The sequence below is a fragment of the Staurois parvus genome, unplaced genomic scaffold (genome assembly GCF_062004578.1).
Source record: "Staurois parvus isolate SC_StPar_1 unplaced genomic scaffold, SC_StPar_1.0 ptg000071l, whole genome shotgun sequence".
Classification (NCBI taxonomy): Eukaryota; Metazoa; Chordata; class Amphibia; order Anura; family Ranidae; genus Staurois; species Staurois parvus.
The window spans coordinates 1,457,145-1,478,038 of NW_028317867.1; the positions used below are offsets into that span (position 1 = coordinate 1,457,145).

General features: G+C 43.1%; 2 protein-coding genes across 3 annotated transcripts in view; both read right to left on the reverse strand.

Moving 5' to 3' along the window:
- Nucleotides 1–3,506, reverse strand: part of SCFD2 (sec1 family domain containing 2) — a 615,832-nt gene extending 612,326 nt beyond the window's left edge. The window contains exon 1 of one of the 2 annotated variants that reach the window (XM_089669243.1): nt 2,678–3,506. In XM_089669243.1, the coding sequence (XP_089525369.1) occupies nt 2,678–3,464 (787 nt within the window). In that variant the 5' untranslated portion in view covers nt 3,465–3,506. The remainder of the gene's footprint in view (nt 1–2,677) is intronic. The other variant, XM_089669242.1, reaches the window with a different exon arrangement.
- Nucleotides 3,507–14,427: 10,921 nt separating this feature from the next.
- Nucleotides 14,428–16,002, reverse strand: LOC149469395 (protein kinase C delta type-like). Its single transcript, XM_089669319.1, has one exon. It carries the CDS (start codon nt 16,000–16,002, stop codon nt 14,428–14,430), a length of 1,575 nt encoding a protein of 524 aa, XP_089525445.1.
- Nucleotides 16,003–20,894: the final 4,892 nt, after the last annotated feature.

The window sequence follows — 20,894 nt, forward strand, 5'->3', positions numbered from 1 at the left end:
GGGTACAGCAGACACCAGCATTGTCTTCTAGGGTAAGCAAGTGTTAAATGTACTAGTAGATTTAGATACACTAACAAACGAAAGCCAAACTCCAGCTCAAACTTTATTTTCAGTTGCAGCAAACAGTTTTTGTCCTTTTAGGATAAAGGTTTTACCCCAAAAAAGTGGATCACTGTAAGCACCCCTGCCAGTGGAAAATAGTTTGTCTCATCCCTGTAAACTGAAACATCTAGAAGAGAACTTGTTCTTTTGGAAAAACAGGCTTACTGGCTGGATCACCAGATTAAACTAGAAGAAAGAAAGCCTAAATTAAAGAAAACTAATGCAGCCATCTCATCTATGAATTGGTAAGCTGCAATATAATAAATGTTTGCTTTGGGGTTTAATACTGTTTTAAGCCAAATCATTTTGAGGCCACTTTTTACATTTTGGATAGAATGAGGAAAGGTTACAACCCCTGTCAGGTTTTACTACTATCCAGATTTTCCTTCACTTATTGTTCTGAGAACAAGCCTTTTATTAGACAGGAAAAGAGGAAACTCTGCACCAGTGAAACAGACAGTAAAAAAGCTTCCCGTACCTAACTTAAAAAAATCATTTTTACTTAAGGGTACATGCATTGAAATAAAATGAATGCCCATCTATGTAAGAAGTGGCTTGCAGAAAGATCCTGCTTAAAAATGGCACAAAGTAGTTCATAATATGCTTGCATTTAGATGCAGAAAGATCCGTATAGCATCTAGAAGTGTCAAATTCTACTTCCACTTTGTGAAATTTAAATACGTAGGCTTATACACATGTACATGGGTTCATATGTGTACATGCATAGTTTACTGCCCTTGGGTGCAGATTTATTTCTATTTTGGCCTCATTAATGCAGGCGTAGCAATCCGTACACCCATGCAAAGGGCTGTTTTCAGTCGCCCAGGACTGCACAGGTGTTCTGTGCAGGCAGCCTATTAAAATCATAAAAACGGGCCAGCTGTACGGATCCAATCGTAATCTGTCTGTATCCAGATCCATGCAGCGGACCCACACAGATTTACACTCCAAGATGTGTGTTCAGGTCAGTGCAGCAGGCCGGTTGTCACTGATTGTGACAGGCTACCTGCATGACCCTGCACATAACACATATGCCCATTGCATGGGCATACAGATCACAGTGCCCATGTGAAGGAGACCTTTGATTTTAGAGATCTGAATGCAGCACAAATTTACTGATCCCTGTGTATAGGTCTATAATAGAACTGTACTCAGAACCATAAAATAAATGAAGTACTATTAAAAATGCAGCTTTTTGTGTCTGTGGGCATTAGCCCGAAGACTGAAATGTTGCTCGGCATTAATAAATGCATTTCAACAATTAATTTTCTCTCAATAAAATAACCCGAGATTTGTTTGACATATTTCAGAGCAAGTTACATAAAAAGTCATTTTGTGAAGGTTTGTGACATGTTATCAGGACACCCGTGGTAACCTGGTTTCCTTTGGAGATCGTTTACACATAATGTGGTGACCAGTGTTTTTCTGTGCTGGATAAACACAAGTCACCACGAGGGCACATAAAAAAACAATGAAGAGATAAGTTCACTTTTAATAATATGTTACACCCATATTCAGGGTGTAACATATTATTAAAGCACCTGCAGGCACCCCGACCTAATCCCACATTGTCACAGTAGGCAGGGGATCTTCTCCCTACACCTGCTGTAACAGTTAAAATACAGCGCAGTCATGCGGGGCTCTGCCCACACAGCTGCATCATTCATTCACACAGTTCTGTGAATGAATTCACTACAAGTACCATCTGCTATTGAGGCAGATGGTTTGTAGTTCTCAATGAACTTTGAGGGTGCTAGTGAGTACTTTCGTAGTTTACTGTTTCTTTTTGGCAGATTGGGGAGAGGCTGCAAAAGTGGATATATGTTCACATGCTGCACCCACCTGGCTGCATCATTTATTTAAAGTATTTAAAACTGCAAGTTCTGCCAGCCTTTGTGGCTGTCGGCTTGCAGTTCTCAATGAACTACCAGAGTGCTGTTGAGCTCCCTAGATAGCTCATTGAGCTTCCTGTCATTGCGTAACTGCCTGCCCACATCGGCGGGACGGACAGACAGCTACACAGTCTGCAGGACTGTGGCCTTGCAACCATAATTGTGGGTACAAAACTTTACAGGCTCCTAACAAAAAAACAAATGCATATTGTTTTACCCGCAAAAAAAAAAAAAATGCATGTTTTATTTTATTTGTAAAGGTGAACTTATTTAAATGCAGTGCAGAGGAAGCTACCACACATTTCATGCTGTGCGACACCATGAATGAAGTAACTCTTCAAAAAAAAAAGTAAAAAAACCAGAGCATCGTGCCGCCCCTTCACCGCAGGGCAAAACTGACAGCTACCTACACTAAAAGGTAGCATTTATTGTGTGGATGGTGTGAATGTGCCCCCCGGAGCTCTTCATCAGACTGAGATATGATACATTGAACAACGTTGATCGTATCCAGTGACACCGTGTTATAGGTGATGTCAGTCATACGTTGACCTACAGATCCACTGTCCTAGTCCGACTCTGGGGATCGCTTAAAGTTCTGATGACATCATCCACAGGAAACCAGACTACCGCGGGGCCTGTGTCCAGCACTCACCCCACACAATGCTAGAAGGTATTCCTCATACCCGTCATATCCAGACTCCGGTCTATGAAGACCAGCGAGGCCTTGTTCTGTGCCAGCTTCCGTCGGTTCTTGGCCTGAGGGTAGCCGGCCAGTTCTCCTGCAATGATCCTGCTGAGATGACCCACAGAAAAGCATTCCTCCCGTACTCCGATGCCCTCCATGATCATGCTGAGCTCACACACCAGGCTCCGTATACGGGTCTGAAACTCGGGGGGTAGGGAAGGGAAGTCTACGTCGGCCAGGGCCGGGAACCTCTTCTTGTCGGGCCGGCTGCGGTTCAGGGCGTGTAGGTCCAGATCCGGCAGGAGGGGGAAGAGGTCATGGAAGGCCGGAGTGAGAAGAAGATGAGGGCTGAGCGGGGCCAGCAGTAGGGGGGCCCAGAGGACCTCGGCGGTGTAGCCCATGTTCCCCATCCACTGACACAGCTTCTCCTCCAGCTGTTCCTGCGCTGGCCGGGCCTCAGCCTCCCCGGGGCTCACTGCACTCACCACAATGCAGTACTGGAAGGAGCTCTGGCTCACCACATCTCGGATGACCTCCAGGGCTCGGCTCCGCACAGGCCCGCTCACCACGAACACGGCTTTGGGCTGGTTGGAGGCTCCGGACTCGAAGCTGGAGAACTCCTTGACGTTCAGAGCCCCGGCCGCCAGGAAGAGCTCGGGACCGCCACACCAGTGCAGGACCTCCGCACACGGATCGTCCATGAACACCACCGCCCGCCGGGACTTGGCCACCACCGGCTCCCACACCTTCACCGCAAACGCCGCCAGCCCCGCTCCACTCGCCATAGTGACAGCCGGCAATGACAACACGTGACGTGTCACCACGTGGACGGCGCGCACATTACACATCATCACAAAACACAGGCGGAGCTCACTGCTAGGTGGTGGGTTGGTAGTCACTGAGGACCTGATGAGGGACCAGACCTGAAGCCATGCAGGAACTGGGACCTGTTCACAGCTTTGTAGTGACAACGGTAGCTTCTGAATCATTCTCCATTAGGTACTTGTCTGTTAATTCACTGGATTGATTCACTTGTCAATATAGTTAACATAGTTTAAAAATTTTATTTAAATATATATATAAAAAAAATATATATATATTTTTATATATATTTAAATAAAACTTTTAAACTATGTTAACTATATTGACAAGTGAATCAATCCGGTGAATTACTATGTTGACAAGTAAATACCATTAGGTAATATTTTTTTTCATTGCAATTATCTTTACACCTCCTGATTTCCAAATGTATTTACAACACAGAAGTAAAAAAACAAACAAATTAAACCTGAGAATACAAGCATTAAAGTAGAGCTAAAGGCAATACTTTTTTTTCTTCATTTTGGAGAGCAAAATGGAGGGTTATAACTCCTGTCAGTTTTATTTTTGCCCTCTGTGTCAAAATGGGGAAACTTCCCTTCACTTCCTGTCCCATAGCCAAAACAGGAAGTGAGGAAAGCTCTCCAAAGTGAGGGAATCGCTAGTGTCCCCATTGGAAGATTTCCCTTCTATTTCTGTTCTGGAGACAACCCAATATGTGTGATTTTCTTTCACTTTAAATGAGAATAATAAACAGGATGAAAACAGGCTGAATCTCCCTGACAAGGGGTACAGATGGAAACAAAACCTGACCGATTCTAATCCCTCTCCACTCTATATGCAAAAAGTAAAAATAAATAAATGAAAAGTTGCTTTTAGTTATACTTTAGCAGCTTCCCGCCTGCAGTATAGGAAAATGACCATCAGGCGGGACCGCTCTCTTTCTGGAAATACATCATACGATGTCCTCACATTCATTGGCATGCAGCATGGTGATCAGTGTCCCTTGGACGCAGAGCATCACCGATCACGGCAAAGAGCCAATGGCGTTGGTTCTTTTTTTTTTTTTTTTAAACTTAGTTTATTGAAAAAAATTGCACATACAAATTATACTTGTCAAGCCAATACAATGGCAAAATGCTATGCAGCAAATAGGGTACACAAGGAGAATTGTCACAGCTCTGGAGTATAAAAGCCTGTAAATTCAACACATACTGCAGCAACAAATAGGTACAGTGAAGGAAATAAGTATTTGATCCCCTATCATTCAGCAGGTTTTCTGGCTACCAGGTGTCTCATACAGGTAACAAGCTGAGATTAGAAGCAGTCTTATAAAGGGAGTGCTGCTATTCTCATTTGGTTACCTGTATAAAAGTCACCTGTCCACAGGAGCAATCAATTAGATTCCAAACTCTCCACCATGGCAAAGACCTGTCCAGGGATGTCAGGGACAAGATAGTAGACATACACAAGGCTGGACTGGGCTACCAAACTATCACCAAGCAGCTTGGTGAGAAGGTGGCAACAGTTGGTGCAATCATTTGCAAATGGAAGAAATACAAAACAACTGTCAGTCTACATAGGCCTGGTGCACCATGCAAGATCTCACCTCGTGGAGTGTCAACTCGGAGCTTGCAGAGAGAGGGACAGGCTTCCATAGGCTGCCCAGTGATCCCGGGGGTGTGGCCAGCTGAGAGGGGTGGCTTGTCATCCGGCTCACATCGTGATCAAGATCCAGAAAGATGAAGACACCGGACGGACACCCTCTGCACCACTCCTCTAGCAGCGCCTTGTGGACCGGATCGAAGTGGGCACGGAGTCACGGACACAGGTAAGACACAGAAGCTACTGTCCCTTTCCTATGGACGTGTCCCTTTCGTGGGGAAAGGGGGGGGGGGGCGGTGCCACCACCGCACCGCCTCTTGAAAAGTGCCGCCCTAGGCAAACGCCTTGTTTGTCTCGTGGCAAATACGCCCCTTAGTACGTCGCTGGTCCTTGTTGGATGTATACTCTATTTTCTTTTTTTTTATGCAGCCTGTGGGCTGAATGAAAAACAGAGAGGAAATCTCTGTGAGAAAAAGTGTGTGGTATGCCCACCATCAGAATATACCTCCCTGCATCCACCCACTTCTAATGGTGGACACACATGAAATGTGCCAACAAATATTATAAAATATATATGCCGAAGAATAGGGGCCATCCACCCACTGGCCACCCCAGGCCCCCATGCTTTGGCATATATGCTGTTTTTTAACTGCGGATGAAAAATCTCATCCAACAGCGCTGCCCACACTTATATATATTCTGAGAGCAAGTTCCTGTTGCTGTCATAATAAACGGGTTGGCGCTGCAGCTGAAAGCATTCCTGCAAAGACAACAGCAATGGTTAATAATAAAACAGTGACAATAAAACAGTAAAAGTAGAACAGTAACAACAATGACAACAAGAAAAACTATAACTATTTTTGTTTTTTTTTGGAATTTGTACTTTTTATTTTTTTTTCTTGACTACCTAACATCTTTTGAGACCCTGTGTAAATATGTGCCCTGAACTGTGCCGTGCTGTACCCTATACTAATACTCCACTAGTGTGTGGAAGCGATGGAAGCAGTCCTTGAGGCAGAGACCAGGTTAGTCAGGACAGGGGGAACAAAAAAAGCGGGTGTCACACCTAATTCCATGTCTGCTACAAACACAACATCTTCTTTGGGGTGCCTTTTGTGTTAGGGTACCAGGAATGGCATCAGGAAAATGCCTCTCATGCAACCGGCTAACTGCAACTGGGTTGGGGGTTTGGGCCACAGCACCTTCTGGATACAAAAGGGCCGTGATGATCTCTTCCTGGAATTTTAGGAAGGATCCACTTCATCCAGTTGCTTTGTAAAGCACAAAAGCGTTATATAGAGTCAATTGAAATAAATAAACATCCCGTTTGTCCTTCTACTTCACTGCAAGCAATTCCCCTTTTCTAAGACGGGTATTTACAAGCCGTTGGGGGAATGCGCCAATTCCAGATTGTACAAATGTCTAAATAGTGGCATGCTTGGATAAAAATTGTCCACGTATAAGTGGTACCCCATAGGGAAAAAGGATGACACCAAGTCCCAAACTATCTTGCCACTGATCCCCATGTAGTCTGGGCATCCACCTGACATGCTCAGAATCCTGTAGGCCTCTTCACTAGTGTACCTTTCATTGGACATTTTGGCCACTAAATTTATAGGTACCTAGTGTGACTCACGGGAAAAAGAGCGCCTGGCTGTCAGGGACTGCTTCAACTGCTACAAAAAATTTACTGACAACTGCTAACAGAGATCAAGCCTGATTCTGTGAACACCAGTTTTGTGTGCAATGTACCAAGTGACAGTGATCTACTGACACTGCACTTCCTGGAGCAGCAGTGGGGGGTAAATGTAGGGACTAAACGCAGGTGCTGGGACTGATCCCGCTAACACTGCGTTTTTGGGGACACTATACTAATGTGAACGCTGGTATAGTTCTGATCTGGTCAAAGATATTTATCTGTTCAGACACTATATTAGCAATGGAGGTTTATTGTGAAAGTGAGTGTGTTCCTGGCAATCAAGGGATTAAATGTGATTATTGGTGTACTAACGGGCAATGTGACGCTGCCTGGGAGGGGCGCTGACGCTAACACTATCTGAAGTCGCCAGCGACACTAATACAGTGATCAGCAAAATATCTTTACACTGTAAATAATGACACTGGTGAAAGGGCAGTGAAGGGGTTAACTGGGGGGGGCAATCAAGGGGTTAAATGTGTCCTAGTGTGTTCTAACTGGATTTGTGTAGTGCTTGTAACCATAGTTGGTGTTCTTTCTTCTCTCTCTGGGACTGAATGTGCCCAGGCAGAGAAGATTAACATCATTTCCTATCCTGTGTAACTGTCAACACAGGACAGGATAGGTCAGGGATCGATCATCCGACTTAGGCCGGACATCACTGGCCAAAATCAAATGGTTGATCTCTCGGGGATCGAATCGGGACACCTGTGAGTTAGCGGGGGCGTGTGTGCGCCCCCCCGAACCGCGAAAACCGCCAAGTATTTATGAACATAGTTCGCTTAAAAACTCTTCCACTTTCAATCCGAATAATGTTGGTAATGAATTTTTGGATGTCTTTAAAAGAACGGTGGAAGCCGATATTAAAAACATTGTCAAAAAGAAAGATTATACCCCCAAGGACATCACACAAGGGATTAAAGATTTAGAAAATAGAAAAAATATCATTATTAGAAGTGAAGATAAAGGAGGTAGTATTTTCATTTTGAATAAGATCGACTATGAAAGAGAAATGGATAGGCTTTTGAATGTTAAAGACGCCTACAAAATATTGACATCTAATCCAACAAGAAAATTGAAATGCCATTTAAAACAACTGATTAAAAAAGGAAAGGATTTGGGTGTCTTAAATGAAAAAGAGGCTAGATATTTGTATAAAAAACATCCCAGAATTCCAACCATTTATTATCTACCCAAGGTACATAAAGACAAATTAAATCCTCCCGGAAGGCCCATTGTCAGCGGGATCAATTCCATTTTTTCCCGCATTGGTGAATATGTAGATTTTTTTCTACAGACTATAGTTAGGGCCAACCAATCTTTTCTAAGAGATAGTGGTGAACTTATTAATATTTTAAAATCAGTAGGAGATATCGCTAATTGTATATTGGTTACTATTGATGTAGAATCTTTATACGCCAGCATCAATCAGAAGGATGGTATTAAAGCGGTTAAGTGGGCATTAAAACACAAATCTAAACTTAAAAAGGTCCAGAGAAGTTTTATTACAGAGATATTAGAATTTGCTATGTCAAACAATTTCTTTTGGTATAAGAATACCTTCTTTCAACAATGCAGAGGTGTTGTAATGGGGGCCAAGTATGCTCCCAGTATGGCCAATTTGGTCTTAGACAAATGGGAAGAGGAATGCATTTTTGATAAATGGCCAGAAATGTTAATGTATAGGCGATATATTGATGATATTATAATGATTTGGAAAGGTTCAGAAACAGATCTTGACAGATTTACAAAGTGTATAAATGATAATGTTTATGGATTGAAGTTTACCGTTTTTAGTGATCCTGAAACAGTGAATTTTTTAGATTTAACACTATATAAACACAATGAACTTATCTTTACCAAAACCTTTTTTAAGAATGTAGACAAGAATAGCTACAACCCAAAGTCTAGTGGGCATCATCCCAGGTGGTTCTTTTCCACTCCGAGAAGCCAATTCACGAGGATCAAAAGAAATTGTAGCACACATACTGATTTTATGGATCAGATTGACGTTTTGATCAATAGATTCTTAGAAAAGGGTTACGATAGGCCTTTTTTTGGAATTGGAAAGGGAACTGATTAATCAAAAAGATAGAGATTCTCTTTTAATAAATAGGAAAGAAAAAAGGAATATGGATAATACAGCTTTCATTACTGATTATAATAACCAATATCTAAATATTGAAGCTATTTTTAAAAAATACTGGCCAATTTTGTTGAAAGATGAGACCCTCAAACAAGTTATCCCTTCAAGACCTAAGTTTATCTATAGGAAGAATTGATCGTTGCGTACTATAATAGCACATAATGTCATAGATCCGCCCAAAGAGATTAACCTTTTCCCCAACCTACAAGGCTTTTTTCATTGCAATAAATGTAAGGCATGTAAAATAGTTAAAAGAGATTCGAAAATAAAGAGAAAACACTTTCATTCAGCATCCACGAATAAAGATTACAAGATAGATTCATTGATTTCCTGCAATTCTTCACACGTGGTATACGTGTTAGAATGCCCATGTCATTTTCAGTATGTAGGAAGGACAGGGAGATTATTGAGAACCAGAATAGGTGAACATTTAAATAATATAAAAAAGGGCTATGATAAACATAGTGTTTCCGGGCACTTTAAATTTAAACATAACAGTGATCTTAGTCTGTTGACTTTCTATGGAATAGATAAGGTCAAAAGATGTTGGAGAGGTACCAATATGATTAATGAGATCTCCAGAAGGGAAACATTCTGGATATATGAATTAAACTCCTTAAAACCAAACGGTTTGAATATTGACATCGATTTAATCTGTTTTCTGACTAATTTTTGAATGTTTTTTTTCTGTACTATAGTTGAATGATACATTCTTTGTTAGAATTAATTTGGTATTAGATAAGTAGATGGATTAATATCCGTTTACAATATCCGTTTATAGTTTTTCACTACCATAGATCATCTGGCTGTTGATTATATTCGACTTTTTTCTCTATCTATGACTAGCTTAATATGTTAGATTGGGGTTTGCTATAAATTAAATTGGTCCTCCTATGTATTCGATATCACCATTATCTGGCTGTTTATTATATTTGTTTTTAGCTATAGCTATGTTTAGCCTAGATTGGGGGTGCTATATATTATTGGTCCACCTATGTATTCGGTAATACTAATAGATATGTAGATGGATTTAATATCCGTTTATAATATCCGTTTATAGGTTGTTTTAACCTTATAATATCTTACTATATCTGTCTAATCGCATCGCATATGTATTTGACGTTACTATTATGGTATTATATATATATATATATATATAGTTAGATTTTAGATTTTAATATCCTTTTAATATATCCGTTTATAGGTTTTATTACCTTATATTATCTGGTTGTTTGTTACTATCGTATTCTTTTTAAATTACGACTAGTTTGGGATCTTAAATTGAGATTTGCGATAGATTATTGGCCCTTCAATTAATTCTATGCCATTATTGGTCTTGACAAAGCGCAACTGCGTGAAACATGTCGTCTTGGTAACCCCACATATGCTCCCAGCTGAAGCCAACGCCGGACACTGCCTTCGTTTGCCATGGTGACACCACCCAGGACGCTGGTACGCTGACACCACGTGATTTGAAGCCGACAGGAGCATTCTTTGATCTCAGCTCCCCTCAGAGCAGACGGGCCGTCCATTGGAGTCACACTGTCCACTTCAGGCTGGTTAATTTTATTATACTTGCTACTTTATCTCACCCAATAAAGATGCACCTCCACTAAGGTGCTTGTCTGAGAGCATTTTCCACAGCGCCTTTTTTTCCAGTTATCTATTGCACTTATCATACCTTATACTAAACCTCCCTCAACACTAACCTCTTTTGGCCTTGCTACTACTGAAGAGGTCACTACAGTTTCTCAGAAGCCTGTCTTACCACCTGCCCCCTGGATCCTGTCCCCTCACAACTACTATGGTCACCCTCTTCTTCTATCCTACACTCCCTCCCTCACATCTTCAATCTCTCCCTCTCTAATGGTACCTTCCTCACCCCTCTAAAGCATGCACACATCACTAACATACTTAAAAAGCCCTCGCTGGACCCCATCAACCTGATCAACTTAAGACCCATCTCCCTGTTCCCGTTTACCTCTAAACTCTTAGAACGCTTAGTCTATAATCGCCTGAGCTTCTGCCTCTCTGACAACGACCTTCTTGACCCTTTACAGTCTGGCTTTCGCTCACTACACTCCACTGAAACTGTCCTACTAAAACTCACTAATGATTTGCTAACTGCTAAAACCAATGGCCATTACTCCATACTCTTACTACTTGACCTCTCTGCGGCTTTTGATACGGTTGACCATCCCCTCCTCCTCAAAAAAACTCCACTCTCTTGGCCTCCGAGACTCTGTTCTCCTCCTACCTATCTCAACGCTCCTTCAGCGTTACCTATAAGTTTGTCTCCTCCTCTCTACTTCTTCTTTCTGTAGGGGTCACTCAAGGTTCTGTCTTTGGACCCCTTCTCTTCTCCATCTACACCTCCATTTGATAAACTCCCATGGCTTTAAGTACCATCTCTATGTTGATGACACACAAATCTATCTTTCTACTCCTCACCTCACCCCTTCAGTCTCCTCTCACATTACTAACCTACTAAGTGACATATCTGCATGGATGTCACTCCATTTCCTCAAACTAAATCTTTATAAAACGGAGCTCATACTATTCCCTCCGTCCCGTGCCCCCTCCCCTGACTTCTCCATCAAGATCAATAATGCAACCATCAGTCCCTCCCCTCATGCGAGGGTACTAGGTGTAGTCCTAGACTCCCATTTGTCCTTTTAGCCCCAAATCCAATCACTGTCCAAATCTTGTAGACTTCACCTCTGCAACATGTCCAAGATACACCCGTTCTTAACCTCTGAAACTACTAAGCAACTTATTCACTCCCTGGTTATCTCTCTGGTAACTCCCTCCTCATTGGCCCACCTAATCGCAGGCTATCCCCTCTTCAGTCTATCATGAATGCTGTTGCCAGACTCATCCACCTTACCAACCGTTCCAGATCTGCCATCCCTCTCTGCCAATCCCTCCACTGGCTTACCATTGCCCAATGAATAAAATTCAAAACATTAACAATAACATATAAAACCATTTATAACTCTTTCCCAAATTACATCACCAATCTTGTCTCCAAATATCACCCAAACCGTCCTCTCCTCTTCTCCCACGACCTCCTGCTCTTGCCCTTGTCTCCTCCTCCCATGCTCATCTCCAGGACTTCTGCAGAGCTTTCCACATCCTCTGGAACTCTCTACCCCAATCTATCAGACTATCGCCTACTCTGCCCACTTTTAGGCGATCTCTGAAAACCTATCTCTTCAGGGAAGCCTATCCTGTCTTCAGCTAACAACTGAATCTTCTATTCTTCCTACTAGTCCATCCCCCATTACCTTTTGTACCACCAGCCCCTCCATCTTAGATTGTAAGCTCCAAGGAGCAGGGCCCTCCTAACCCTCTTGTATTAAACTGTATTGTTGCTGTATTGTCTCCTTTTATATTGTAAAGTACTGAGCAAACATTGGCGCTATATAAATCCTGTATAATAATAATAATAATAATAATGTCAGTGTGGACAGTGATCCAAAATCTGTTCAGTAAAGCACCTCACTCACACTCTCCACCGAGCGATTACTCTCACAAATTATCATGTGCAATATTAGAACAATCATTTCATTAAAAAAAATTCTTGTAGCATCTTTGTTTAAGCCAAGACCACAAATCAGAGTAGCAGACAGAAGGCTCCTCTCACTGATATTGCTCCTTATATCAAATGTTTATGTGAATAATGTCATCCAGCACCTTTCCAGAAGTGCCCAAAAAAGAAAGGAACAGAACCTCTGACATTCATTAGTGGTAGAACGTTTCCCCCAGTGAATAATAGTAAGTCCCCTCTGCCTCAGATCTCACTGTGACAGCACAGTCATTACCTGACTAACCCCCAGTGGAATTCAGCATCTGTTCTCCACTCACCAAGACTTATTCTCACTCTGGTTGTGTCCCAGATGACACCAGATCCCATTCACTAGTCCCTTCTCACCCTGGCTCCAGTCCACAGATCCTTCTTCTGAAGGTTGTTAGGAAATTCGGCCTTTATTAATGTAACCCCTCCCCTAACCACGACACCCAAGCCCCAGCCCCACCCACCCCTCTAACCACCACACCTGACCCCCACCCCTCCAACCATTATGTCTGACTCCAATCCCCTTTTTTACTCCTGCTCCCTGCACAGCCCGGCACTCCTGTGAATGCTGGAGGGGCAGAGCACAGAGCCTATATGCGAACTGAAGACCGAGAACTTAGCAATCAGTGGTCTTTGATCACTCCATTCTCAGTCTTAGAGGGGGCGGGGGACTGATGCAGCATTGTTTTCGCCTTTGTGTACCAGCACTGCGGGACAGGGGTGCTTTAAAAAAATATATATATTATTTATTTTATTTGTATTTTATTAATTTACACTGTCTCTTTAATTTGTTTGATCACATTTATTGTTATCACAAGGAATGTAAGCAAGCAGTAATAGGTCCTCTTTATGAAGAGATCTGGGGACTATTAAACCCTAGATCTCTTCTCTACTCTTTAATAGCATCTGCTCACACCAAGATCGGTGTGATCAGATGCTTTCCCAAGTCAAAAATGGCTTTGTTGGCATCTGGTGATACCGGAAGTGACAAAACCCTTGTTGCTTCCAGTTTTCTATACCATAGAGATGATCCTAGTATAAGCTTCCGAACTGGCGACATACATGTACATTTCCTATACCATAGAGATGATCGGGGATGTTCCAGATGCTGGCTTCAGGGCCAGGTTCCCAGCCGGGATGGGACAGCCCGGAGAAGCACCAGAAGGTTGCGGCAGTGGGGGGGGAGGGCCTCCTTCCGCCTGCAGTAAAAGCAATCCATTGCTAATTAGCGGCTAGAATTGCTTTTACATAAAAGAGAATCAGCTGCTGACACTTCCCCCTGCCCTCCAGCCCCCTCTTGTGACACTGCCCTCCTCCTGTCCTACTGCCCCCTTTATCACGTACCTGGTGATGGAGGCCAATGGAGACAGGGCTTCCCTTGCGGCTAAGTTCCGGACTCCCCTGAGAGTAGGACAGCAGGAGTCAGGCCCAAAGTTGCACAGGTCGCCTGTAGGAGTGCTGGTTCGTGGTCCACTCAGGAGCACAGCTGGTGCACGGGGATAGGTTTGCAGACTGGAGGCGCCTGTGCGTGGTATGCAAGCCTTCCGGGATTTGGATGTTTGCTGGTTTGTCAGTTCGAGCCAAGGTCAGGTACCGGGTGGGGAACAGAACAGATGAGTGATGAGTCTCCTTATAAAGGCCGTCTGGCACCAGACTGAGGCTTTCCTTCTGCGGACATGTAGAGTATTGGCAGAAATGCCAGAACTCCTGCTGTGGACAGGACCCTGACACCTTCCTGTGACAGGCTGAGTAGCCACAACTGATTACAAACAGCAGGCCATACCTGTCCCATAAATACTCTGATCTGGGTGGTGTATGGCCCTATATGGCTTTGTAAATGGGGCCTAAGATAGTTTTTTTGATTGTAGCGTTGACCTAATATTGTGCATGAGAATTTGTAGATGATCACTCTTCTACAAGGGAGGGGATGTAGTAATCAGCAGCCCAGGCTGGAGAAACAAAGCCAAATTCCTTAAACCTCAGATCTTTCCTTTTAAAGAGACATTTCTGTTGGGCTGTGCCAAGAGCTACATCTATCCTTTCATGCAAATGGTTATTGATGGTGTCTCTTGGTAGTTTCTGGAGTGCTAGGGGGAGGGGAACATGGCCAGCCTCCAGTTCCCTCCACTGAATGCGCTCAAAAAATGGGTGCCCCCTTATATCTCCATGGACTCCTAATCGCTGAGATGGGTCTTTACACAACAGCCCCTTCAAAAAATCGGCCTTTACTTGGTCAAGAGCCTTGTAACATGGCTCTGTGTTAAGGGTACTGATTATTGTTTTCATTGCATTTCCCTCAAAGGGACTACATAGGGTGAGCAATTCGTATACCATCACACCTAATGAAAACCAATCTGCGCCCTCATTGTAGGGCCGGCCTCTTAGGACCTCAGGGGCCATATATCCCAATGTCCCAATTCTTCCGTACTTTTTCTCTCTTCCAAAAACATTTTCCACAGCAATTCCAAAATCTGCGATTTTGACATGGCCATCACTGAGGAATAAAACATTTTCGAGTTTCAGGTCTCTATGGATTATCCCTTTTCCATGTAAAAACTGGATACCACAGATTAATTCCGCAGTAATATGCATTGTCACCTCAGTCTTCAGGGATGCAATCTCACAAAAGAGGTCAAACAGGGTCCCACGCCTGGCCAGCTCCATCACATAACATACATACTTGTGTGTCTGGAATGCTCCATAGCCATGGATGAGGAAGGGGCATTCATGTGACAGCTGCAGGACCCTCTGCTCAACCATGAGGTGTTTACATCTGAATAGTGGCTTTTTTGATATTTTTATGGCCACTTCTTTCCCTCGCACATGATCTGTTGCTAATATTACCTTAGCAAAGCCCCCTTCTCCAAGGACACTATGGAAATTGAAGTTTTCAGCCTTCATTTCAACCGGGTCTGACATACAGGTAATGAAGGACTGTCTGGGACCCAGCTTATCGCCATCTTCGCGAATCACGATTTCCGGTTCAGGGATTGCGGTGGTTGATTTTTCAAAAAGGTCTTTGTCTTCTACCTTCTCTACAGTTGTTTTGTGTATCTTTCCAGACCTGCATTTCTTATGAAATGGTTCAGAAAGGAAGCCAATGTCTTCCTCGGACCTGAATCTCTTTTTGCACTGGGTCATGCAAAGTGTCTTAATGCAGATCTCATTCTTTGCACCCTGTGTTAGTCTATATGTATGTTCGTCTGTTGGTTCTTTATCTTCTTGGACATTGAGAACTGCAGATTTTTCAGGCTGTTTGATCTCCGGTTCTTCTTTTTTCTGTTTCTGTGTCCTGAAAAGATTTTGAATCTTCCTCCAGAATGGGCTGCGCATTTTCTTCAAATGCTTCCTTGACTGGAGCTTATTGCAGCTCTCCCCTGGATCTTCCAAGAGTCTTTCAATGTTACTGGTTGCTGATTTCACCTGTTTTGGATTGCAGAGATTTGTTAGTATTTTTTGATCAATAAAGTTGAACAGCATTGTTTTCAATATTCAGAACAACAATCTATAAAAGATACTTTAATGCAAGCTTGTGCCACACTGTCCATATGTTTTAATATCCCCCTCCCAACATGTATTTAGCTTTCCTCTCCTCCACTGATCCCATTCAGCTCCAGGTGCAAAAGGAAATACCCGTTTATGGAGGCACATGCGACTTACTCCATGTGACAATAAATACTCATATTTCTGTTGCACACTATACCAAATCCACCATTGTGCTGTAATAGACCAGCAACTGGCATTGACATCAGTAGAATATGTCACCAGTGCACCAAACTTCTAATAGTAAATTCATATTTACTACCTGATCAAATCACACCAGAATGTGATCAATATTTCAAAGCCATGCAGTACTCTTTCATTATGGCATGTGTGACAGCACTAGGCCAACCCTTGTCACTGAGAGAGAACTTGAAGGCAATATGGTGAGAGATATATTGCATTACAGTTGCCACCAGAACAGGATGCAGTTTTCCTCATTTTGGCGAAATATCTCCCCTCTTCTTGTTGTGTCTCCTGTACAAGAAGTGAAGGAAAGTCTCTCCAATAGGAGGTTCTAACACTTCTTTACTACATCCAAACGCACAATAAAATGTGTGGTTTAGATACTGTGGCAGCACCCAAATATTGTAGAGTTCCCCATAAGTTTTAACATTTCTAACAGCATCTGTTTGAAAAGCAAAGTTATCAGCTCACTTCCCCCTCCCTTATTTCCTGTGAAGTAATGTGTTCCAGCCTGTAGCTGGCATTCTTATCTGTAGCTGGTATTCAAGGCTATGTTTTGCACAGTTTAGAAAGTCTTTTGAATGTACAGAAAGTGAAAGAGTAAAAATATATGCATTGTGATGTAATTATTGGTATATACACCATGTTCGTGTTCAGGATCGACTGAAACGGGGATAGCCTGTGGCGAGGCAGGCCAGTGAGGAGGGAGTTGCAATAATCGAGTCGTGATATGATGAGGGAGTGGATGAGCTGTTTAGTGGTTTCTAGGGTTAGGAACGTGCGGATTTTGGCGATGTTGTGGAGGTGGAGTCTGCATGAGTTTGTTAGTGATTGGACTTGGGGCTGGAAGGATAGGTTGGAGTCCAGAATGACACCAAGTACTCTGGCCTGTGGGGCGGGCCTGATAGTGGCATTGTTCGACGTGATGGAGAAGTCAGTGGGGTGTGGTGTGCAAGCTGGGGGGAAGACTAGGAGCTGGGTTTTGGAGAGGTTCAGTTTAAGGAAGTGGAGCGACTTCCAGTCTGATATGTCATTTCGTAGGTTTGTGATTCGGGCGGAGACAGAGCTGGTGAGGCGAGGGGTAGAGAGATAGATTTGTGTGTCGTCGGCATAGAGCTGGTAGTTGAAACCGTGAGAGTGTATGAGTTGGCCAAGGGAGGAGGTGTAGATGGAGAAGAGAAGGGGCCTGAGGACGGAGCCTTGAGGGACCCCAACAGAGAGGGGGAGCGAGGGGGAGGTGGTAGCGTTATAGGTAACACTGAAGGAGCGTTGTGATAGGTAGGACGAGAGCCAAGAGAGAGCAGAATCTGCCTCCTCATCAGTGCCCATCAGTGCCACCTATCAATGTCCATCAGTGCAGCCTATCAGTGCCCACCACTGCAGCCTCATTAGCGCATATCAGTGAAGGAGAAAAATCACTTATTTACAAAATTTTATAATAAAAACTAAGAAAAAACTTTTTTTTCCAAAATTTTCAGTGGTTTTTAGTTTAAGAAAAAATAAAAAATCCAGAGGTGATTACATACCACCAAAAGAAAGTTCTATCTGTCACAAAAAAAATGATAAAAATTTCATATGGGTACAGTTTTGTATAACTGCGCAATTGTCATTCAAAGTGCGACAGCGCTGAAAGCTGGAAATTGGCCTGGGCAGGAAGGGGGTATAAGTGCCCTGTAGGCTAGCGGTTAAAGAAATACATTTAACCCCTTCCTGCCGCTGCCTCCTTGCCCTTTATGAGGTTGTAAATACTGGGGGACGGAAAAGGGCATTCCAATCATGTGACTGCTGTGATTGGCAGTCACAGCGTTCACATGATCGGAAAGCTCCCCCATCGGGAGCTTTCTGGTACCTGGGAGCACACTCAAAACAGCAAAGTGTTTACATAGGCATGTATGTATGCAGCCGCTCAGTGTTAAAGCTCACCCACCGAAGAGCCGCATATATGCAAAGTAGTTCATGATGTATTATTGAATACACAGCTGTGGGGGATGGGGGGTGCTGTGGGGAGAGCAGCACACAGGTTTGTTTACCTTTTTGCATAGAATGCATGACGGTAAAAAACCTTCAGCCTTTACAATCACTTTAAAAGTGACAGTCACAAGACTATAAGAGTAGATTCACATTATAGCAGTAAGGGAAATCGCATGTGATTCAGGCCGGAATCGCACCACATTCCTGTTCAAATCACACGCAATTCTTTGCAGTGCAATTAGAGCCTTTTCATTTTGCCGCACCAGAATTGGATGGCATGGCTGTTCACACCCATGAGATCTGATTCTTGTAATCACACTGCATTTTGCAATCTGGGGTGCCATTAATTAACTGCTTCCCAACCGCCCTATAGCAGAAATACTGCTACAGGGCGGCACGGGTGTGCAAAATCACGTATATATACGTGATTTTGCATTTTCAGGTAGGGGGCGCGTGAGTCCTATCCGCGCCGCCATTCGTGTCCGCGGCTGTCAATCACTGGGTCCTGGCTGGTAAGTACCCGCCAGCGCCCGGTGATTACCGACCATCACTGATGGGGAGGAAAACTATTTTGTTTACAGACTTCCTCCCTGTCAGCTCAGACACATTGCTGATCAGTGTGCTTAAAGTGAAGCCCCACCCCCTAGTAAAACACTCCCTACATATAGTTTACATTGTAAAGCGCTGAGCAAACTGTTGGCGCTATATAAATCCTGTATTATTATTAAAGTGAAGCCCCACCCCTGCCCCCTAGTAAAACACTCCCTACATATAGTTAACCCTTTGATTACCTCTCATGTAAACCCCTTCCTGCTCAGTGTCATTAGTACAGCGTCAGTGCTTAGTTTTAGCACTGATCACTGTATTGGTGTCACTGGGGCGTCGGTGACACCAAATTAGTTCCCCCCCAGTGTCAGAATGTGCGCCGCAGTCCCGCTAAAAGTCGCTGATCGCCACCATTGCTAGTAGAAAAAAAAAATCCCAGTATCTATACCGCCATTTGTAAACTCTATAATTTTCACGTAAACCAATTAACTTACACTTACACTTGGGATTTTTTCTTAGATAACATGTAGCAGAATACATTTTGGCCTAAATTTATGACGAAACTTGATTTTGAAATTTTTTTTACTGGACTATTTTAATAGCAAAAATTCCAAAACATGTTTTTTCCTCAAAATTGTCGGTCTTTTTTTTTTTATAGAGCAAAACATTAAAAATGCACAGGCGATCAAATACCACCAAAAGAAAGCTCCATTTGTGGGGAAAAAAGGATGTAAATTTCATTTGGATGCAGCATTGCATGACCACACAATTTTCAGTTAAAATAACACAGCGCCGTAACACAAAAAATGGCCTGGTCAGGAAGGGGGGTAAATCCTCAGGAGGGTAAGTTGCGTGGAGCCTGTTGTCTGGAGCAGCGCATCCTTGAAAAGTATATTTAGTCTTGAGGCACCCCAGTCTAAGCCTTGGTTCACATTACTGCATGTCGGGAACACGAACACGTTCTTGACACGTACACACACCTGCTCCTAAGCAGATGCGAAGGGGTGCCATTAATTCTTAATAGAACTCCCGCGCATTGTCAGATGCCGTGCAGCATGACCTTAAAAAAAAAAAAGGGTAAGGGGCTTCTGAAATGAATAGGGTGCCCTACCTGCAGCATACAGCTCTGAACCAAGTGCTCGTTCAAACGTGAGGTTAGGGGATAGTAAAAGCCATGTGTTTCAGCCAAGTTTTTACCACCCCCAACTGCTCTTTTTTTACCTGCATAGGTCGTAGACATACTGTGGCCCTGGCAATAAGTATACCCCCCGGAGAACAGGGCCACCGCTGCAACGCCCTACAGAGGCAACATAGTGCCTCTTCACCTCCTGTCAAATGCCTCTGAAAAGCAATCTGAGCATGAACTGTTTTTCAGAGGGGCAGTCCTTTCTGGGATTTTTTTTTTAGCCTAACCCTACTTTACACCTCCCCGCAACTTTATCCCTGACCTGTCTGGTGTGTTCCTTGGCCTTCATGATGCTGTTTGTTCACTAATGTTCTCTAAAAAAAACTCTAAGGGCTTCACAGAACAGCTGTATTTATACTGAGATTAAATTACACACAGGTGGACTATTTACTAATTAGGTGACATCTGAAGGCAATTGGTTCCACTACATTGTAATTAGGGGTATTAAGAGTAAAGGGGGCTGCACAGCTCTGCAGAGCAGAGAAATACACAGCAGCATGTTTCCCTTTTAAAACACACACAGTACATGATGTAAAACAACACACAGTTAACCTTTTGATTGCCCCAGATGTTAACCCATTCCTGCCTAGTGTCATTAGTACAGTGTCAGTGCTTTTTATTAGCACTGATCACTGTATTAGTGTCATTGGGATGTCAGTGGCAGTTAGTCAGTTCCCACCCAGTGTCAGAATGCCCGCCGCAGTCTCACAGTTCCACTATGAGTCGCTGATCGCCGCCATTAGTGGTATTTATGTATATAAAAAAAAAATTCCAGTATATATACCACCATTTGTAAATGCTATAAATTTCATGTAAACTAATTAATTTACCTGTATTGGGATTTTGTTTTAGCAAAGTCGTGTATCAGAATACATTTTGGTCTAAATATATGGCTGGTGTGCAGTAAACAAAGGTACCTACCTTTATGGAGATCACATCATTC

Bases quoted from the DNA above. Each gene is read 5' to 3' on its own strand.
- LOC149469395 (XM_089669319.1), bottom strand. From the start codon at position 16,002: ATGCTGTTCAACTTTATTGATCAAAAAATACTAACAAATCTCTGCAAT.